This window comes from Cuculus canorus, chromosome 2 (assembly GCF_017976375.1).
Source record: "Cuculus canorus isolate bCucCan1 chromosome 2, bCucCan1.pri, whole genome shotgun sequence".
Lineage (NCBI taxonomy): Eukaryota > Metazoa > Chordata > Aves > Cuculiformes > Cuculidae > Cuculus > Cuculus canorus.
This window is the reverse complement of record NC_071402.1, coordinates 140,284,599-140,303,578: the sequence shown is the minus strand read 5'-3', so window position 1 is coordinate 140,303,578 and position 18,980 is coordinate 140,284,599. Positions and strand designations below refer to the sequence as shown.

The 18,980-nt window shown below is 36.1% G+C and overlaps 1 protein-coding gene across 1 annotated transcript in view; it reads right to left on the bottom strand.

The window, feature by feature from the left end:
• Positions 1-18,980, bottom strand: part of PLXDC2 (plexin domain containing 2) — a 262,550-nt gene that overhangs the window by 127,816 nt on the left and 115,754 nt on the right. Inside the window, exon 2 of the mRNA XM_054058522.1 lies at positions 13,094-13,305. Within this exon, the coding sequence (XP_053914497.1) occupies positions 13,094-13,305 (212 nt within the window). The remainder of the gene's footprint in view (positions 1-13,093; positions 13,306-18,980) is intronic.

Here is an 18,980-nt window from a genome sequence, read left to right as displayed (position 1 = left end):
GTTACATAAACCTTAGAAAATCCATTTTGAACAGCTAATATAACGCCTTATGAATGAGGGGAACCAAATCTAACAAAAGAGGAAATCCTTTGTCTGCTTGCACTGGGGTTAAGAGCTGCATCTCACACTATATCCTCTAGCAGTAAGGTCCAAGAGTGTTCTGCAGAGTCCTGAAAGCCTGTTGTGTCTGCGCAGGAGTCCTCAAACCCAGGTTTTCACTAGGGCCAGTATGGAAGTCACTTTGCCCACAATCTCACAGATATACACGAGGAAATTGTTATTGTAAAAACTAAATGATGTCATCAGCTGCGATGAAACAAAGGCATTTAGCTCACAGCTCTTGCCCGGATGCACACACAAGACTTTACACAGCTCTAAAACATCTTAAACTTCCAGGATTTTAAACCCCATTTTTCTGAGTGCCTGACAGCACCTGTAATGAAGACTCACACACGTTGACAGACAGTCTGGCAGAGAAGAAGGCCACAAATCTGTTATTAATTCAAAAAGCCGTTTAGTCTTTCTGGCTTTGTGGAAAGTCAACGTGGAGCCACTACCTTTTTCATGATATTCATTCGCTTTTGAAAGGAAGCTTCTCTCTTGGGGACTGCTATAAAACTGTCAGCCTATTTAGGGGTCATTACAGCAGTCTTATGAAGCCCTTTGGACTGTCTTGTCATAAGAGACAAGCTTCAAAAAAAGCAAAAATCTCTGCAATGCTGTACTTAGGAAAAAAGCCAAATCGCTAAGTCACTCAAAACTGAATTACATTAGGGAGATATTTATTATGCATTTTTGTTCCTGATTTTCTAGAGTTTGAGAAATTGAGTTTGAGAAATGACGTTCTCAAAATAAGCCTTTATTAACTGCTCTGCAGCATCGTTTCCACTAAAAGAAAATCATAGGAACCATTGCAATAAAATCATCATGAAAACACCTAGCAGCAATTTGATTTTGGTATGATTATGAAATGTGATATTTTTTTTCTCATTTTAAATATGTAAAAATGTTCATATGGTTGGACTCGATGATCCAGTGGGTCTTTTCCAACCTGGTGATTCTATGATTCTATGATAAAATTGAAACCCTAAAAATGGCTGTTGGCAAACATATAAAGGTAACTGCAAGGCCTAGAATACAGACAATCATTTGTTATGACCCCGTGCCTGTTACTAGCCCCATTCTTGGGGCTCCTGACTCCAGAAAATGCCATAAATGATTATATTTTTGTCAAGTCAGCTTTTAAAGATTTACCATTCTAGCTTCTTAAAGATTCACTTCTTGTGTGGAACATACCAAACAACATATTACTGAATGTATATACTTTTATAAGTTTACAGCCACACATCCGCATTTTTCCCCCACTCCCCACCCCTGGATACATATTTCAGTTTAATATTATTCCCCTCCTTTTTTTTTTTTTTAACCAGATATTAGAACAACTTTAAACTATCCGTAGCCTATTTCTTCCTCTGACGTATTCAGACGCTGTGATCGGTGATTCATCTTCCTTGTTTTGCACCCACTGCCCCTTCTCTACTTGAAGAGACAAGAAGAAAACAGAGTAACCAAGACCAAGCTGCCCAGAGGTCTCACATAAGGAGGGAAGAAGATACAAATCTATATCAAGATGAAAATCCTCCTACAGACAAGGAGGATTAAATTAATATTAGCAGGTTTACTTTCTAGTTGATCAGGACTTTATGTAGGACAGCACAGGAAGCCGCTTCCATATTCACTGGTGTGTGCCATAATTCCTAAGCAGTTAATACTGTGTCTTAGGGATCCATCAGGAGTCACAGATGAAATCATATGGGCAATCAGTGGTAAGGACATGTACAACCGATATTAAATTGATATAGGCAGGAACACGAGTTTATTAATGCAGAAACTTTTTACCTCTAGGGCTCAAGCCTAATTTGAAAGCTCTAAAGGTGTCCTGTGTTCACTTTATACAGCACCTGTCTTTAACAAAGCTGTGCTGTTCAGCATATACTCGGACAGTAGCACACTCTTCACAGAGCCTGGGCATTAAAGGACAAATTGCATCAGCATGGCTTCTCTGGAGAACACTCTGTTTAAACAGATTGTAACAAAACTGGTATTTAACCAGAGCACTTTCTAGTTTAGCTCCCACGTAAAATACACTTGAATCATTAGTTACTAAAACGTAGGACTACTGGCTGAAATCCACAATCAACATGCAAGATTTTAAAATTACCGTTCATATCTTAGAGGGATAAGATAGTGATGATTACTGTGGTTAGGCTGTAGCCCCAATTTCTGCTGTTCTTTGAAAAGCTTGTTCTTTGCATTGGAAAAAGTATGCATTTTGCTTTGTTCACATGTGTTTTTCTAAAAACATACGTAACAGCAGTTCAATCAGAATATTCAATACAAGTATATTGAAAAGAATGCTATATACAAACTGTAACAAACTGTTTTCACTAGCTGCATTTCTCATGGATTAGTCACAGAAATACTTCTCTACCTGATCTTGCAGTCATACTCAAAAAAAAAAAACCATAAATCCCTTGAGAAGTCTCTAATGTAAGTGTCACAAGTGTAAGACATCATATTTAATTGACATCCTTGATAAGGTACATGCTGGCTAGACAGGCACTTCCAAGTCACTCCCTTTGCATAATATAAGGCTCCAAACAAGCTTTCTGCAGGATTTGCACTCTTGCTCTTTTCAGGGAGGATACTCTGAGCATTTTGCAATTACTCAGACAAGATCAAGATGCTAAATATCCTTCCTCTGCAGTCTCTGAAAGCACTACTGACTTCAAGTTAACAGTGTCTAGCTGATTCAATATTCTTGAATATTTAAAAAAAACCCCAAAGACATAATTTTATTTTTGATAGATGATGCTTTTTCTTGTGTATAATTTCCAACTTTATGTCACTCTTTAAAACTAGAGTGATTCAAAGTTTTATAAACCTGTATTTCTGTTTTTGGCTTTCAGCTAAATATACAACACTAGAAGATAAAACATAAGGTGCTACAAAATCACATTTTACTTGAAGGGTCTTTTTTCACTTTCAAGCAAAAGAGCGATAACAAGCATGTATATCCCCCTCCTAACCACTGAAAAATACAAAAAGATGAAAACATGAGATTTTATTTGCATTCCAAATAATTGTTTGAGGGTCAGGAGGGCAACTGACCCTGACCAGAAACAGGCCATTTTTATTTTGCTTGATACAATCTGTCATTAATATTTCTATTAAAAAAATAAATAATAAAAAGAGAAAGCTTGGCCTTTTCACTTCAGAGGTAGATAAACAAATAACAGGATGGCATTCAGTGTAGCTGTCTGCATAAGCACTCAGTTTCTAAGCTCTCATTAGTGGAACTACAGACCTAGTAAATGCTGTCAATGAAGGTTTGGCAGCTCAGCTTAGCGAGCTTTCAGGTCCATGTTACAGCAAACTGAATACCCACCCGGGGCCATCTGAGACTTGCAGACATGATCCAAGACCAACAGCAGACCTCTATTCTACAGCAGAAGCAACAGATCATTCAGTAGAACCACAGTGCCTAAAATGATACCAGACACCTATAGCTAAGCAACTAAATTTCACCCTGAATTTCCACCATTTATGTTACATGAAAGAACTTGCATATACATCATCTACTTAGGTATCTAAACTGGGGAGCTGAATCTCACCCTAAATTTCAATACTGAGTACATCTAGAAAAGCAAACCACCTCTACAGATTCCAGTCTTCCATAAATATCCCAGTAGACTAGTATTTTATATGAATTAACATACATTATTAGAGTACTATAAAGATGTGTACCACCCTTATTTGAATGTTTATGCAAGAAACAAACTTCTGCACTGCATTTAAGAAATTACTTTAATTTCCAAGGTGAGGGAGTACTATGCCTGATATACCATAAAGATAATACTAATATAAGGAATACAATAGCATCAAGTGTTCTATTTCCATTGGTATTTGAAAAAAAAAACAAACCAAAACCCTTAAATCCTTTTCTCACTTACATTGATACAACTGTAGTTCAAATGTAGACCATATAAAGTATTTTTTCAACAAAATGAAAATTCTCAGAAATTAGTTGCTGTTTCATTCAACTGCATAGTCATAAATTGTACAACTGTAAGAACTGGGGTTTTGTTTTCTAAACAAATAGAGACATTTGGGGAACTTGCTTATAACTATGTAGGGAAGGCATCACAAACATCTTCACTGAATTTACTGTATATTACTGTGCCAGTCAGTTATACCCCTCAAATGAGCACCTACCAGGCTGCTGACGCGTTGAAGCCATAGTCGATACACTTGTGGATATGGCTAAATTCAGTGGTAGCACATCAGAGAGTGAATATGCCTTTTCTAGTACTAGAAAGCACTTTTCCTCTCGTAGACCAGGAAAGATCCATCTAGACTTTGCCTGAAGCAGGAAGAACCTGCTTGCTTTGCTGTCAGTACTGGAGCAAATAGGGAATACCTCCAAGAGATCACGGCATTTTACTGTTCCACCTACATGAAATCAGACAGATAGTATTTCCACCTGTAGTTCCTCCCTCTTCTTACTTCTTTTGTTGCTAAGGCTACAGAGAGAATACTCTAAGAAAGTTATCTTTTAATTTATTTAAAAATTTTCATAGGAACTCTTGAAAAGACAGGCAGCTTGATAAAAATAATGCATGAAATGAACTTTCAGTAACTCTGGCACATCTCTCTACTTCTGTTAAATGTTGTGCCACTAAAAATTCTGGTGAATATGTGAAAATTTGATATTCTTTTTGTTTTTTCCCTCTGTTATTCACACTGCAATTTGATGCAAACTCTCCAAAATCTTCATTACCAATTTTGTGTTCTAGAAATAAATATACTGTTTCTTACTGATAGTCTGTGAAAAGCTAGACATGCTGCACATGAATGCATACCAGTGTTACAGAATAAAAAAAAAAATCTGTTATTTTCATTACTTATTCATTTCTGTTCTGTGTATGAAATATTACAGCTATTAAAAGTGTTACATTTGCATTTTCCTCAGCAGTTGGTAGCGTTTAGCTTGCAATTTTGGAAGGACAAATGCATATTTTACAAATGGAACTTCCTTAACTCTGGTCCTCCTCTTGGTATGAATTTTGAGCTTTGGCCCCATTTACTATTCTCTTTGAAAAGTCTGTATAACTCATGCAATCACAATGAAGACAGGCCATTGACTTCCTGATAGATGCTAAAAGCTTTCAAGTAATAATTACTAAATTTACAGACCGACAAAGAAAGTGTCTGACCAAAGCTGAAACTATGTACCCATCTGCTTACATGCCAAGTTGTTACTGTTTTAATAACAGATAATTGACTCTCCCGTATTACAAAAAAATGAAAGCTTTTCAGAGTGGCACGGAGTAATCCATCAGTGTCAGCAGGATTCCTACAGCTTTGAAAATCTATCCCTAAGGAATGGTGTTATCCAAACCGGAATTATGTGGCTTAGCGTAACAACTTTTTACTTACATACCCAAATTCCTCTGCACTAACAACTCAGTAATGTATTCACTCTCACTCCCTGCTCAAACCATCTATGTACAAATTGTCATGTGCTGTTAAATTAGTTAGGGCTGTTTGCTTTGCGTGGGTTGAAATGAATATCGTCCTCTGCTTTTTGCATGATCCAATCAATATAAGTCTCCCTCGCGAGGGCACTCCAAGGTCAACATGGTGAAGAGGGTCAGAAAGAAAGTATCTAGAAAGGAGAGTCCTTCACAGTCTTCATGGCCACATTAATATTCAGTTTTTACCAGCTGAATCTATTCTCAGCCAACTTCTGCAAGCAAGGGCTGAGGCATGTATGACTGAAATAACTAATTCTGAAAGTACGTACCAGGTCTGTTGTTGATACCACTCATAGCTCTTTTCAGTCAAGATTTCACTGATTCTGTAATAATTGTAATGTGCTTTAGGAACTTGGAGATGAAGGAGAATATGGAAATGTAAAATATTATTATCAAGAAAATTCAAAGGCAGATTCCATTAAATTCTGAATCCCCAGTCTCCTTCCTTGCTATAAAAATTCATTATCATCAGCATGTTAAATTAAATTCCTTGTGTGCCAACATAGCTAAGCATGTGGAAATGAACTCAGGATTACCATGAAGAACAGTGAATTCCCTTTTTTAGAAGAGGGAAAACTTGGTTTTTTTCTCCCTCTGGCCTCATCCCACAAGTTTAAAGATATAGAGAATGAATCTCACCTCCAGTTTTGCCTTTATCTTTTCAGCTACATCTGTGTTATTAGCAGAACCATCAATGTTTGAGTTTAGATTGAGAATAATAGAAATGTTGACAAGCTTATTGTTACAACACTTCTTGCAGAGCTGGTAATGTATTCAGTCCAGCTGAAGACTGTAGAAAGACTCAGTGCAAGTGTCAAGATTGCCTTCATTTAAGTAAATAAATAATAAATTCAATACAAAAAAAGATATATATACCTTTCATCTAGTTTATCATTTTGCAACTGAAAGCCTGAAAGAAAACAAGACAATGATATATTAGTCTGCTGGCCAGCTGGGAAGTGTGACATCACTGGTGGAAAACTCAAATGGACAAGGGGAAAAAAATGACTACATTAATGATTGTCCCAGATTCTAATTCTAGTTGCTTACTATTTCTAGTTGACATACTCTTTGGTGTGATATAGTACGAGCAGAACCTGTGTTGCTTCCAAATCAAGTCTCTTTCTGGCTCTTCCTTATAGCTATTAAAAATAATCAGTTCGATACTGGATATAGCAATAACTGACAGAAATTTTAATTTGACCTAGGATGTCATATGAAGCAGCTTGTTTTTTTAAGACAGTTCAAATATATTCCCTAAAATCACATGAAGAAGTAAGGAATATTTCTTTCCTTTGATTAAGTTTGAAAAAGGAAACTTGATTTTTCAGAAAGCAAATTACATTTTCTATCTCCATAACCTCCAAAGTAACAAGCTAATATTCTAAAATAAACTACTGGGAAGTGTGAATAAAAACATTTTAAAATAGCAATCACAACCTTTTTTTTGAAAGGAATAAAAGTTGTTTAGAAACACTGCAAGAAAATCCTATACATCTTAGTGTGCAATTGCTATATCATTTAACAGCAAAGTTTAGCCCTTTAACAACAGAATTACATCTAAATATTCTGCTACATAGAAAAGCAGACGATATATCCATGATGGTTTCAGTGCAACTTCAGCATATCCTAAGACTGTTTCTCAAGTATATCTAAATGTCTTTTGTAACTTTCAAACTTCTAACTACGAAAATAATAATAAGAAATTTAACTTAATTGAATGGATAACAATAACAACACAAGAACAGCTGTACTCTCCTAGGGCAAACATCCTTATAGTCTGGTCCCCAGAACTGACTGGGAACAATGCCCAGAAAGAGTAAAAGACCCAAGGCAAACAGCAGCAATTTCCCATTTTTCCTACGTTCCAGTAATTTGTTCTTCAGTAACTCCCTTTGTGTTTAATAATCCTTGACAAATTTCTATTCCATGAATTTGTCTGATTTTGTAACTTCTGGCATCAGCAACATTGTGTCAATGAGGTCTAGAGTTTAACAGTTTAATGACTTAGAGAAAAATCATAGGGACACTTGTTTAACCCTCTAGAACATCATGGAACCATCAAGAGCCATGAACGGCACACATTCAGAGACTTCTGGACGTAAACTACACTGACTTAAAATCAGGAAGACTACTGTGTTTTAAATACAACCGAACATGAAATGGCAGAGAACCTGATGCAATACTGTCTTCAGCTATAAACCCCCTTATTGTAGTTATGTTAGTTTTGGCCCTGCAAACACCACTAAGCTTCATCTATACTAGTGAACCAAAACTTAATCAAAAGACTAAGAAAAACATTTGCAAGTCTACAGGAATAGGCCAAATTTTCCCTCCCTACCTTGAGTGAATCCTTTACATAGGCCACAAATCACATCGTGTAGTAATTATTAACTGTAAACAAGAAACAACAATACTCCCCTCAAATTAAAAATAAGAATGAATGCAACTCTTGTTATGATAAAGGTTTCAAAAGTAGACTGGGTTAGCTGCAGCCATGTCACTAAACCAGTTAAAATGGATTTCTTCACTTAGAACTTAAAATTATCTTAAACCAAAGCTTGCAGTTTCACTCATTTTAGGCAAGGACTCAATATTATCTGAGCTCAATAATATAGTCTATGATCTCTCTGCAAAATGAAGCAACGTTAGAAAGCAGGTATCAATGATAAAACTTATTATCTCTTTGGGGTTTCTGTTTTTGTTTTTTTTTTTTCCCACACATGGCCTTTTTCCACTCTCTCGCTCTCTACAGAATCAGCCAACTTCAGTGACAAATCTGTGTTCTGCTAAGCTTAATTCCTACCCACTTATCTGTCAAATGTTTTAATTCAAATAAAAATTAAAAGCCTAAAATCTCGTTAAACCTTTGTACTGAATATGTATTATTTGATACTTTATAATCCGCATTAAAATGTGACTGAATTAAAAAAGAATTCTGTCCTGATGCTTAGCATTCTTGATTTTGTTACACTGAATGAGAATGTGAAAATTTTGTCCATGGAATTACTCTTACATTGCTGGAGATCACTGAAGGCAGAGGAAGCCACAAACACTATTTAAGCAAGATAGTTGAAATATAAACTCAAAACATAAACAAGCCTACAACTCTACATAGATAATTAAAGGCTGCAAGGATGGCAAGTCAGAAAACAGACTTTAGAAGTAAAACATCTCTCTCTCATAGCTAGGGATGAGGAAGGAGAACAGAAAAACTCATTAAAAGTATGTGATAATAAGGATTTTTTCTTAAATGCAGAATATTCTTAGTAACTTGGAGGGACTATGGTTTCAGAACAGTTTGCTCTTTGTAATGCTGTGTTTTATTTCTAAGTCTTTCAGATGCAACTGGCACTAAAGCAGTAGGAACAAAAAAAAAAGAAAAAACAGGAATAAAACAGAGGCAGGCTTGGCTAAACTGACAGCTCACTATGCAACTATGATATTGTTTAGTTTTAAGGCTTCAGTTATGCATGGACAGGTTTTTCTACTTCTCATACAGTGCATTAGAGCAGAAATTGCAGGACTACCTTATCATTTGTCCAGCTGAGTGAAATTTAATCTTAACCATTATTTTTTTTCCTTGCTCAAACTTGCAGTAAGAACACAGCAGTGGCCACGCTGACACTGCTCTCAGTAGCTGAGAGTAATTACTCTCAAATCCCAAGGGCTGTAAAACTCAATCCCTTCTGTTGTTTTTGCCAGTTAGAATCAGATCTCTTCACCTTCATGAGTGACTGGGGTGGATAAGGGAGAAGAGTTCCTCTGGTCAGAAACTCTGAGAGAAAATGCAAAATTCAGCAAAAGATTATTGCCAGTAAGAAATCTGGCAATAATCTTGCAAAAGATAAGGGCAAAACACATTCCAGGTCTAAACTACACTACAGGTCTAAACTGCTAAAACTGACATTTCAAACAACATCTAGAGAAACTAAAGAAAGGAGGGAGAAAGAAAGAAAAGCGTCTTCAGATAGCAACAGTTCTATGTTGGTTAAAAGCAATGCACAGCAGGAAATACCAATGACATCCACAGGAGTAAACCAGTCCTAAAAAATAAATCCAAAACTGTTTTGCACCAAAATAGCCACGATTTTCTATGTTCACAAATATTATGTTGGGAGAAGTGGAGAAGTAATATACAGTCAAGTTTGATTTCACATAGCATGGTCAGCATGCTCTTTCTTGCTTGGAACAGAAAATTCTTTTCAGTCATACACTGGCAAACATCTATTCTGTTCTAAGAACTTTATATGAAAAACTATGTCTTCCTCACTTCTTTCATTGTGCAAAGTAATAAAACTTCACTGTTATCATGGCTGCACTCAGCTGAAGCCTGACTATGATTTAATCTATTATTTTATTGTTGGATTTCTTTTCGATTTTGGAAGTTTTGAGACAGACACTTGTTTTAACCTAATATATCTATACAGTGGCAACAAATTCAAAAGTAGTTCACATATCCCAAAGTTATTTCACAAGGTTTTCAACCTTCTGCTAATGCCAATGAAATATGTATTAGAGACCGCTCCATTTAAATTTCTCTGTATCTCACTTTTCAGTGTTGTAGTGTTCACTGGGGGTTAAGCAGTCACAAGGATCTGGGACAGAGAATGGTGAAGCAAAGGACCAAGCAATTTGTAAAAATCTTCTAAAAAGCCTGCAGCTGAAGCTGCTTTACAAGTGATCTGGGATAAAGAGATAAATATTGTAAATAAAAAAGGAGAATCACCTCTGTAGAGATCTTTACATAACCATAATTACAGGATATCACTTAAAAATTATTAACATTTCCAACTGTGGAAAAATTATCATGCAACATTTGTGTTATGCACAATCATATATTAATGCATTCTCTAGCCTTTTCCAGCGCTCAGTGGCCATGCCTATATTAGCAACCACTGCGACAAAACAGGAATGCATTTATGGATGACTTAGTGGCACATATTGGGGACCCAATATCCATACTAGATGTGTTCCGGGGGTCAGTTCCTTCTCCAGTAAATGCGAAAGAGCAACAGGTGCTACCCAGCTCCGTTGTCTTCATGGCTACTGTGCTTCAGGGATCAACAGAAGGGTCGGTCATACCATGACCATGAATATGAATTTATTTTAGCAATATTAATATATACAAAGTAATTTAGTTAATAACAGGCATTTATTATAGAACATATATTTCTTTTATGACAGTATGTGAACTAAGGTAGCACTTTTATCCTATTTTTCTCTTTGCTTGAAAAAAAGACAGGTCAAATGATATATTCATTAAGACCTGTTTTAGTGCTTATTGCTTTTTCAAGGACTTGCGGTGTTCGCAGCAACAAATTTAACCCTATACATTGCATTTCCTAAGCTCTATTTATTCTAAATAAAGGGCGTTTCTGAAAGTCCCCAGAACAATAACATACACTTGAAATTATAGGATTATGAAATCATGGAGATTTAAGAAACAGACACTCTAGAAAGACAAATTGTTCATAAAAATGGCACACACTGTGTGTGATGGAAGGATGCTGTAACTCTGTAGCCTCATTAAGTAAGAGTGGCAGGTAGTATTCATTCTCTGGATTTTCTTCAGCAAGAACTGCAACACACACAGAAGAATGGTTTCAAAAATCAATACGCCCCCCAGCAGTACCGATAAGCTCCCAAACTGCAGAAGACTGTGAAATATGGATTCTTCCGCTGTGAACATCTGTTGTATTCTTTACCTCCTCCACAATGTTGGGCATCAAGTTTTTTGTAAAATGTCTGTGTGTTGCAGTAGGGATTTACAACACAATCCGATAACGCGTGAAACCACAACTCAGTTATCTTACTATGCTGGGAAGACTAGAAAAAGTGAAGGTTGTGACAGAACACAAAACCTCAATTCAATAAACTCAGTAAGGGTGATGTATTTTTGAGGTTAAGACATTAAAATGCCATTAGTCTGGCAGGAAAGATAGCCCTGGAAAAATACCATTCTATATGTGTCCATTTGCAAACATTAATATTTCCTTTTCCTGGACGTTGCTATATATCAGTGCTAGATGGGGAGTTCTGCCCGATCTTGCTTCGTAAGAGTTTGGGACTCAACTGAATGGAGGCACTGCACGGGGATCTACTCGTACGCCATCGAACAAACAGTTAACAGCATTTAAGACATCTTTTACTTCACCTGCTAAAATAACTAGAAGGATTAATCTGTGTCATGCCTGAGTGAATTGCTACAAGTATGGCCAGATAGAAATTATATAGGGTAAAAAACAAATCATAAAAATCAATAGCCTATTAAAAAATTTACAAACTAGCAACTTCCATGTTTATGCAAGAAGAATCGTAATTAATACTGTGCAAACTAGGAAGCTTAAATAAAAACAAACATAAAACACACATCTCAGAAGGTAATATTATTTTTTGAGTCATGCTGTAGAGACACCATTGACTCTACAGCTGGGTTTTATATTGCTTTGCTTTTGTTATCGTGTAAGATAACAACCCAAAACCTGAATGAGTTCCTCAGAACCGAAAAATAAACAGCATGGTTTCTTTGGAAGCCCAATATAAAGACTGAAAATGTTAATCATAGCTTATTCCAAACCTTATTTTCTTGAAAAACTGGATGTAGATTTTATTAATAAGAACCTAAACCTAATACTTATAAAAAAAGTACAAATACAAAAATTCTAGTATTGACACTTACTACCTATATATAAAGACAAAAATAAATCCAGCCAGTGTGCTTATGTAGAACTACAAAGATAAAATAGCAGAATTCCTACAAATCATCATAGGTGAAGACATTCTGCACCAGTCAATTACAACATGACATCATAGTCAGCTTCTGCTGTCCTTACGCTACCTGAAACCGAGAGCAGCTTCAAAGACAAATCTAATGCTCACTTGAATTTTATATCCATATGAGGGCAATCTGGCAGTTAAACAAGCAATCAGAAGTTCCATAAAAATATAAAATAGAGAGAGAATGTCCAAAGATTTCATATACATGGATTTGATCCATATTATTCTTTTTTTGAAGATCAACACTGAAATAGCATGGGCAAATTCTTTCAACGACCAAGCTGGATTATTTTTTCAGTTTCTTAAGAGCCTTTTACCCTTCCTGTCTGGATATCACTCTCAATAAAGAACAGGTAAAATCTCAAGTGTTTATGCCAACTTCTAAGAGAGAATTAAATTTTATTTGATTTTAATACTATCTTTTACAGTTCTTCATCAAGAACTGCTACAACGTGGTACTTCCTCAAACTGTTTCCCAGCAAAGAAACAAACATACTCAAGAGACTATCTTCAAAAGTCAGAAAGGACAGGCTTCAGAGTCAGGACATGAGAAAATGCTGGTTTCCATGTGCTGACAGGGTCACCAATACAAAGACCATAAGGTTTTCTTCTCCTATCAATGTTTCAGTACACTTAAGTACATGTCTTCATTTTTTACATAACTCCAACCAAAGATAACAAATTGAATCAAAAAAAAAGATGGAATTAATTTCTACCTCAATCTGGGTGGTGTTGTCATGTCCCTCTTCCAGCAGCAGGTCTGTGAACCCCCCTGGCTCAGAGGAATCCTGCCCCGTGCTGGCTCTGTTGGTGTCAACTGATTTGAGAGACTCTGAGTGTCTTCTCCACCTGTGGCTGCTTACATACGAATCCACTCGCACATTTTCCTCCACTCTAGGGAAGCTCTGAAGAACTTCATAGAACACACCTGTTTGACAGAAAAAAACCCAAAACACACAAGATAAGTGACTAGAACTTTAGTTTACTAATCATAACTGAAAACCTAAGAATAGTAACCTTGTAATAAATATTTTTAACCACACTATAGCACAGCCAGTTATACCTCTGATAAAGCTTCTACAATAGTGTAAGATTTTAAAAGAATAGATGGCATATTGTACTTCTACAAAACTCCAGAATTTGGACTAAGTTTTGTGGACTCCTCTAAGCATCCCAAATATTTTATTTTCCTGCTTATTTTATGTCTAGGAAAAGTTTTCCCTGCAAGTTTCACAACTTTGATGCTTGCCTATCCATAGGTGTCACTTTTCAAATTAAAATAAACCAAAGAAAAAAAATAGTTAATCACCTAACAAAAGAAAAATACTAGAGGCAGATAAACACTGTACGAACTTAGCTTTTGCTACTAACTTTATGTAGAAAGAGCTTGGAAGTCATGGTGAAAAGCAGTGAAATAAGCATTATGAGAGGCATGAAATTCCCACAAACATTGGTTCCAGTGGAAAAATAAAGCTGTTCTGTTGTATAAGTGATAAATGCAAATGGCATGTGAAGTCTGCAGACACACTATGTCTCCTGCAAAAAGTGAGTAGTTGGGTGGTGTGTTTTACATATTCTGTTTTGACTTTATTCATGCTTATTCACGACTTTTTCATGCTAGTAAAACTATCACCAAGACAAACCCATAAATTCTTCAGTAGTCTCCAGTTTGCCCAACCCAGAAGCCAATCAAAGTATTTTTGTTAATTTATTTCAGTTAACACCATCAAGAGAGGGGAGAGTATTTTTGCAAATTTTGCACTAAAAATCAGATATGCTTTTCATACTGTCTTTGGGTCTAAAATGAGATGTAAAGAGGTGCTCTGTGCTCTTTGTGTGCCAGGAAGAAGGGGATCTTGTTCAAAAAATAGAACTATGAGGTTCCAAATGAACTCTCAAGAGAAGTGGCAAAGTAAAAGAAAACGGAGAGAAAGGACAGACAGGTAAATAAATTATTTGTAGAAATATCTCTATTGCTTCTGTTTGGCAGAAATTTCTGACTAAAGACAGGTACCACTTCCAAGGTCCTTACTAAACATTGCATGTCTAGAACAGGAGTGACAGAAAAATAGAGAATTATTTATCAAAGTTTAAAGTAGAAGTAAGACTTTTCTGCATCATAGCAGGCACGGGTATAGGAATCATGGATATAGAAGACTCTGCCAGATATTGTTCTTGATAGACTAGAGTTACCATAGAGGAACAGTGTCTAATATGCTTTAGGCTCTGTGTTATTCCATTTTTACATCAAATACTCCCAAAACCAATAAACTTATTTCCTAAGCTATTTAAAATTCTCAATCACATTGAAATTACTGTGAGCTGAAGGTGTTTTGCCACCCAGAGAAATAAAAATTTGACAGAGACACAAAACAAGCGATGTTGAGCTATAACTTTTCTCAGAACCCTAGTAATCAGGCTTCTGTTGTTTTAATTGGTGGCCTTTTGAAACCTGCTTCCTTGCATTTCTTAAAAGCCTTAGAACATTTATCTTCAATAAATTGCCACTGCGATCCCTGCTTTATCAGGCAATCAGCTGCGAGATGCAGAGGGACAGCTCAGCAGATTAACTTATTTCTCCACAGTCCTTATCAAAATCTATTCAAAGCTGCCCTCCCTGCTTCAGCTCAGAGGCATTCACCGTGCTGCTATGGGGATAAGGGCATCAGAAAGCTGACAGACACTGCCAGTTTCTCAGATACAATCACAGATAGGTCCTTCCCGCCTGCAATACACAATGCCTGAAGCTGGATCTGTGGAAGCAACAATTGCCCTCCCATTGCAGCCGAGTCTGGCACCAAGATGCCTCAGCACCTTCTGCAAGGCACGGGGAGCATTAAACACCCACAAAAGGGTCCCAGGCTGCAGCTGCAAAAGCTACATGTCTGCAGGACCGTACTTCCTTCTCCTCAAGCATCTTCTTTGGCTGCCCCGGGGGCTGAAAATCCACTTTCAGAGATGCAAAAAGTGTATTTACCCACAATTTTGTGCTCCCATTGCAACCTACTCTTTTTATGGTGATCGATCAACTTGTTGAGGCAATCACCTAAATCAGTAAATAGAATATGTGAATGTTAGGGGGTGGTCTTAAATCCTATTCACCTCAGGGTAAGCCTTGTCTGTAAAGGAAAGCAAATGTACTTTGTTCTTCCACACCCTAAATAGAAATGGAATGTAGTTTCTAAGCTTTAAGGTGTTATAACATAAATGGCTTTTTAAAATAATAGTAATATAGTGCTAGAGAGAAGAAGGAGATAAGCACATTCGGGTATTTCCACTGGCTTGGAAAATCTACACATTTTTCTCCATAATTTTCTTTTACAGTATAATTATGTCATGATATCTGCAAAATTTAGCACAGATCATTCCCCACTAAGAAATCTTTGATGTTGTCAGTGCTCAACTTTCATCCTGCTTCAACCATTTAATTAATTATTTTTCTCTTGAAATATAGAAAATATTCTAAACCATATTGTTACTGCATCATTATACTGATAAATATTATTTTACAGGTACAAGCTATACTAACATAAGGAAGCTTTATAATCACCCAATTGTATTCAGAATGCATTAGATCCTTCTGCATTTACTAGCAGAAACAATTAAAAGCATCAACTGATAACATTTTCAGTTTAAAACTAGTCTTTGGATTTTTTTCACCATTATTCGCGAAAGCATCAACCAGTTTTACCACTAGACTACTTAGCTGTCTTGTACTGGAAGGGTGGAAATACTGAAGCTAAAAGGTGAGATAAATTCTGGATGTGTTTTCAGGGAACAGAGAAATTTACTGTAGGTTCCTACATCTTAAAACCTTTTCCTCATAGATGGACAGAGAGCTGTGGTGGGCCTGGACAGACCAGCTTTGATCCAGAGTGGTGTCTCTAGTTTATCCCAATATATCTCTAATGCTAAGAAAGTGACAAACAAGTTTTTTTTTTTCCTCAAAGGAAGCCCAGCAGGGTGTTTTCTGTTCATCTTATGTGACTATAATTGAAATAAATAATTAATATAAATTCTCACATAACTGATAGATAATTTAATTTTCAAGTTCTAAACACAGGTGGCTCAAGAAGAAAAAGTATTCACAGACCTAAAACTCCAGTACTTTACAAGTTGCAACTATTTCATATTTCTGGCTGAAATCTCTATGTAGCTAATAAATCACATAAAAGGCATTTTAGAGGAGATTTATCAAAGTATTACACTCTTTTTTTTTTTTTTTTAGGTCTCAGAGCTCACATCTAATTAACACTGAAGGAGAAAAATGTCATTCAAATCAAATGCCAAATGCTGTAATATCTGGTTAATAACAAAATCATAACATTGGAAAACATAGTCGAGTAGTAACTTGTTCAACCTGTATGAACAGAGACTCAGAACTATAGAAAGCCTTCAAATCAGTTAAAATTGGAACTACAGATTTCAACTGATATTTTCATGTGCAAACTACAAAACTATTATATATAGTTCTGTCACTGACATGCAAATACCTCAGTGTAAAGGTCTGTAGAGTGATATCTTACCGTAGCATTTTGGAGGCAGTGCAAATAGACTACAGTACTTTCCAATGAATATATATAATTAAGTTGGTGGTTTTGTCTGATCTTTCAGCTCTTGTCCTTGAAATTTTCATAAAATTAGCAATGAAAATCATTATGTGTTAAGCTCCTTTTCCCCTTGGGTTAAGTTAAAATTTAAGATTCAAACTCTGTATTGAATAAAGCTAGAAAGGCAGCGGGGTAGGGGCAAGGGAAACAAATCTATAAAAAGCTGAGATGATGTCGAGTTAATGACTGACTGTTGGCAAGTTCAGCAACTCTTGTTGCAGTTGGCCAGCTCAGCCCTTTGTAGTTGATGTGATTGATCAGCATTACCATCGAAGGCTTTCAGGGAATTGGGGCATCTTTCACACAAACTGGAAGAACCGAAGAACCTATGCAGAATATTTAGAAAGGAAAATGGGGAATAGGTGAAAATTACAGACAGACTCACAACTAAACTGCTTCAGACTTCCATCTGTACAGGTTTAGATGCTCACAGAAAAAAAGACTTAAAATATTTTGGAACCTATTGCTCAAACCACTGTGTACCCATTTAATAGTGTTTTGACTACCCCAGTCTGCATTCTAACAAATACTACACAAGCTGTTGAATTGTATTAGGCCAATCTGATGGAGGACACATTATAAAAACCTGTGTCTTCTTGTACATCAGGACCTGACTTTTGAGGTTTCTCTGCTAGTCTGAGGGTTTTGGCAGGATGATGAGTGTCCTATATTAAAAAAATATCACAGAACTCCATAACACTTATATCATTAACATAAATCAATGCTGAAAGCGGTCAACAACTGAATATGTAGACATGTTTGCCTACTTCAATATTGTGAATTATGCAAGCAGCTCTTACAGATTGGAAGTGTGGATTGGGCTATTCAAGAAAGATTTGCAGAAAGGGAAGAGGTTGCTTGACTTCAGCGAGGGCACAGGATCTCTGCTTTGCCAAGTCTGCCCTCAAACAAAAAGGGAAAAATTTAAGTAAATAAACTCAAAATGAAGCACCAGAGCTTGACAAGTAAGACAGCTCTGATGTAGTAGGGAAATCTGGTCTGCATAAAGCTCTATTCGGAATGAAGATGTACCTCTTACTTTACAAGAAAAAGAAACATTTGAAATTGTATGGACAGCAATGTAAAGAAAAAAAGGAACCCTATTTTGAAGAAAAAAAAGCCAAATAGGTAAATCATCTAGCACTCAGCTGTTTTGGGGTGTTTATCTCCTTTTTCCATGAGGTCAAACAAAGGTTTGTCAAATGTTTCAATACATCAGAATTTCAGAATTACATTTCTGAAAAACCGCATCTTAATTACATTTCATGATTGCACATATTTAGGCAAACTCTGTAATTTGACTGATTCCATAAATGCACCATAATCAACAAGACCTTTTTTCCGAAGCCTAGAAATACTCAGATATTGAAATGTGTTCAACAGATTGCTTGTGAGATATAGTATCATCCTTCTAAATCAGCCACAGCCCAAATGCCAGCAAAATCAAATTTATTCATCAAGGAAATGAAAATGCCATCATACTCCTTTAACTTAAGTAACTTTCTATAGCTCTTCTCATGAGTCTTTATTTCTACTATGACCACTTTGTTTATAAAGATGAAAAACCATGGTGGATGATATGAATACTGGACCCATGAATTGACAGACTTCTCAAAACACAAATGTTCCTTGAAATGATTCTCCAAGTAGAGGACCCATATACTGAATGCTAACTATTACAGCAAAATCAATCATACTTCTCCTAAGAAGAAGAATTTCCAGTCTAAATTATCTTCGCCTATGAACAACTCAACACTATAGAGACTTCTTTTTCTGCTATGCCTGATTTATGGGACTAGGAATAGTTCCATCCTTCCAACCTTGTTTTAGGAAAGAAATAACAGACATACTTCACATTCAATATGTTCATGACAATGACAGGATAAATTTCTTAGCAAACTAATAAATAACATGATTTGTAAAAACTGCCCGACAGTGACAATTAGCACACAAAGAGCTTGGTCAGTTTGAATCATGATCATAAAAGCAGAAA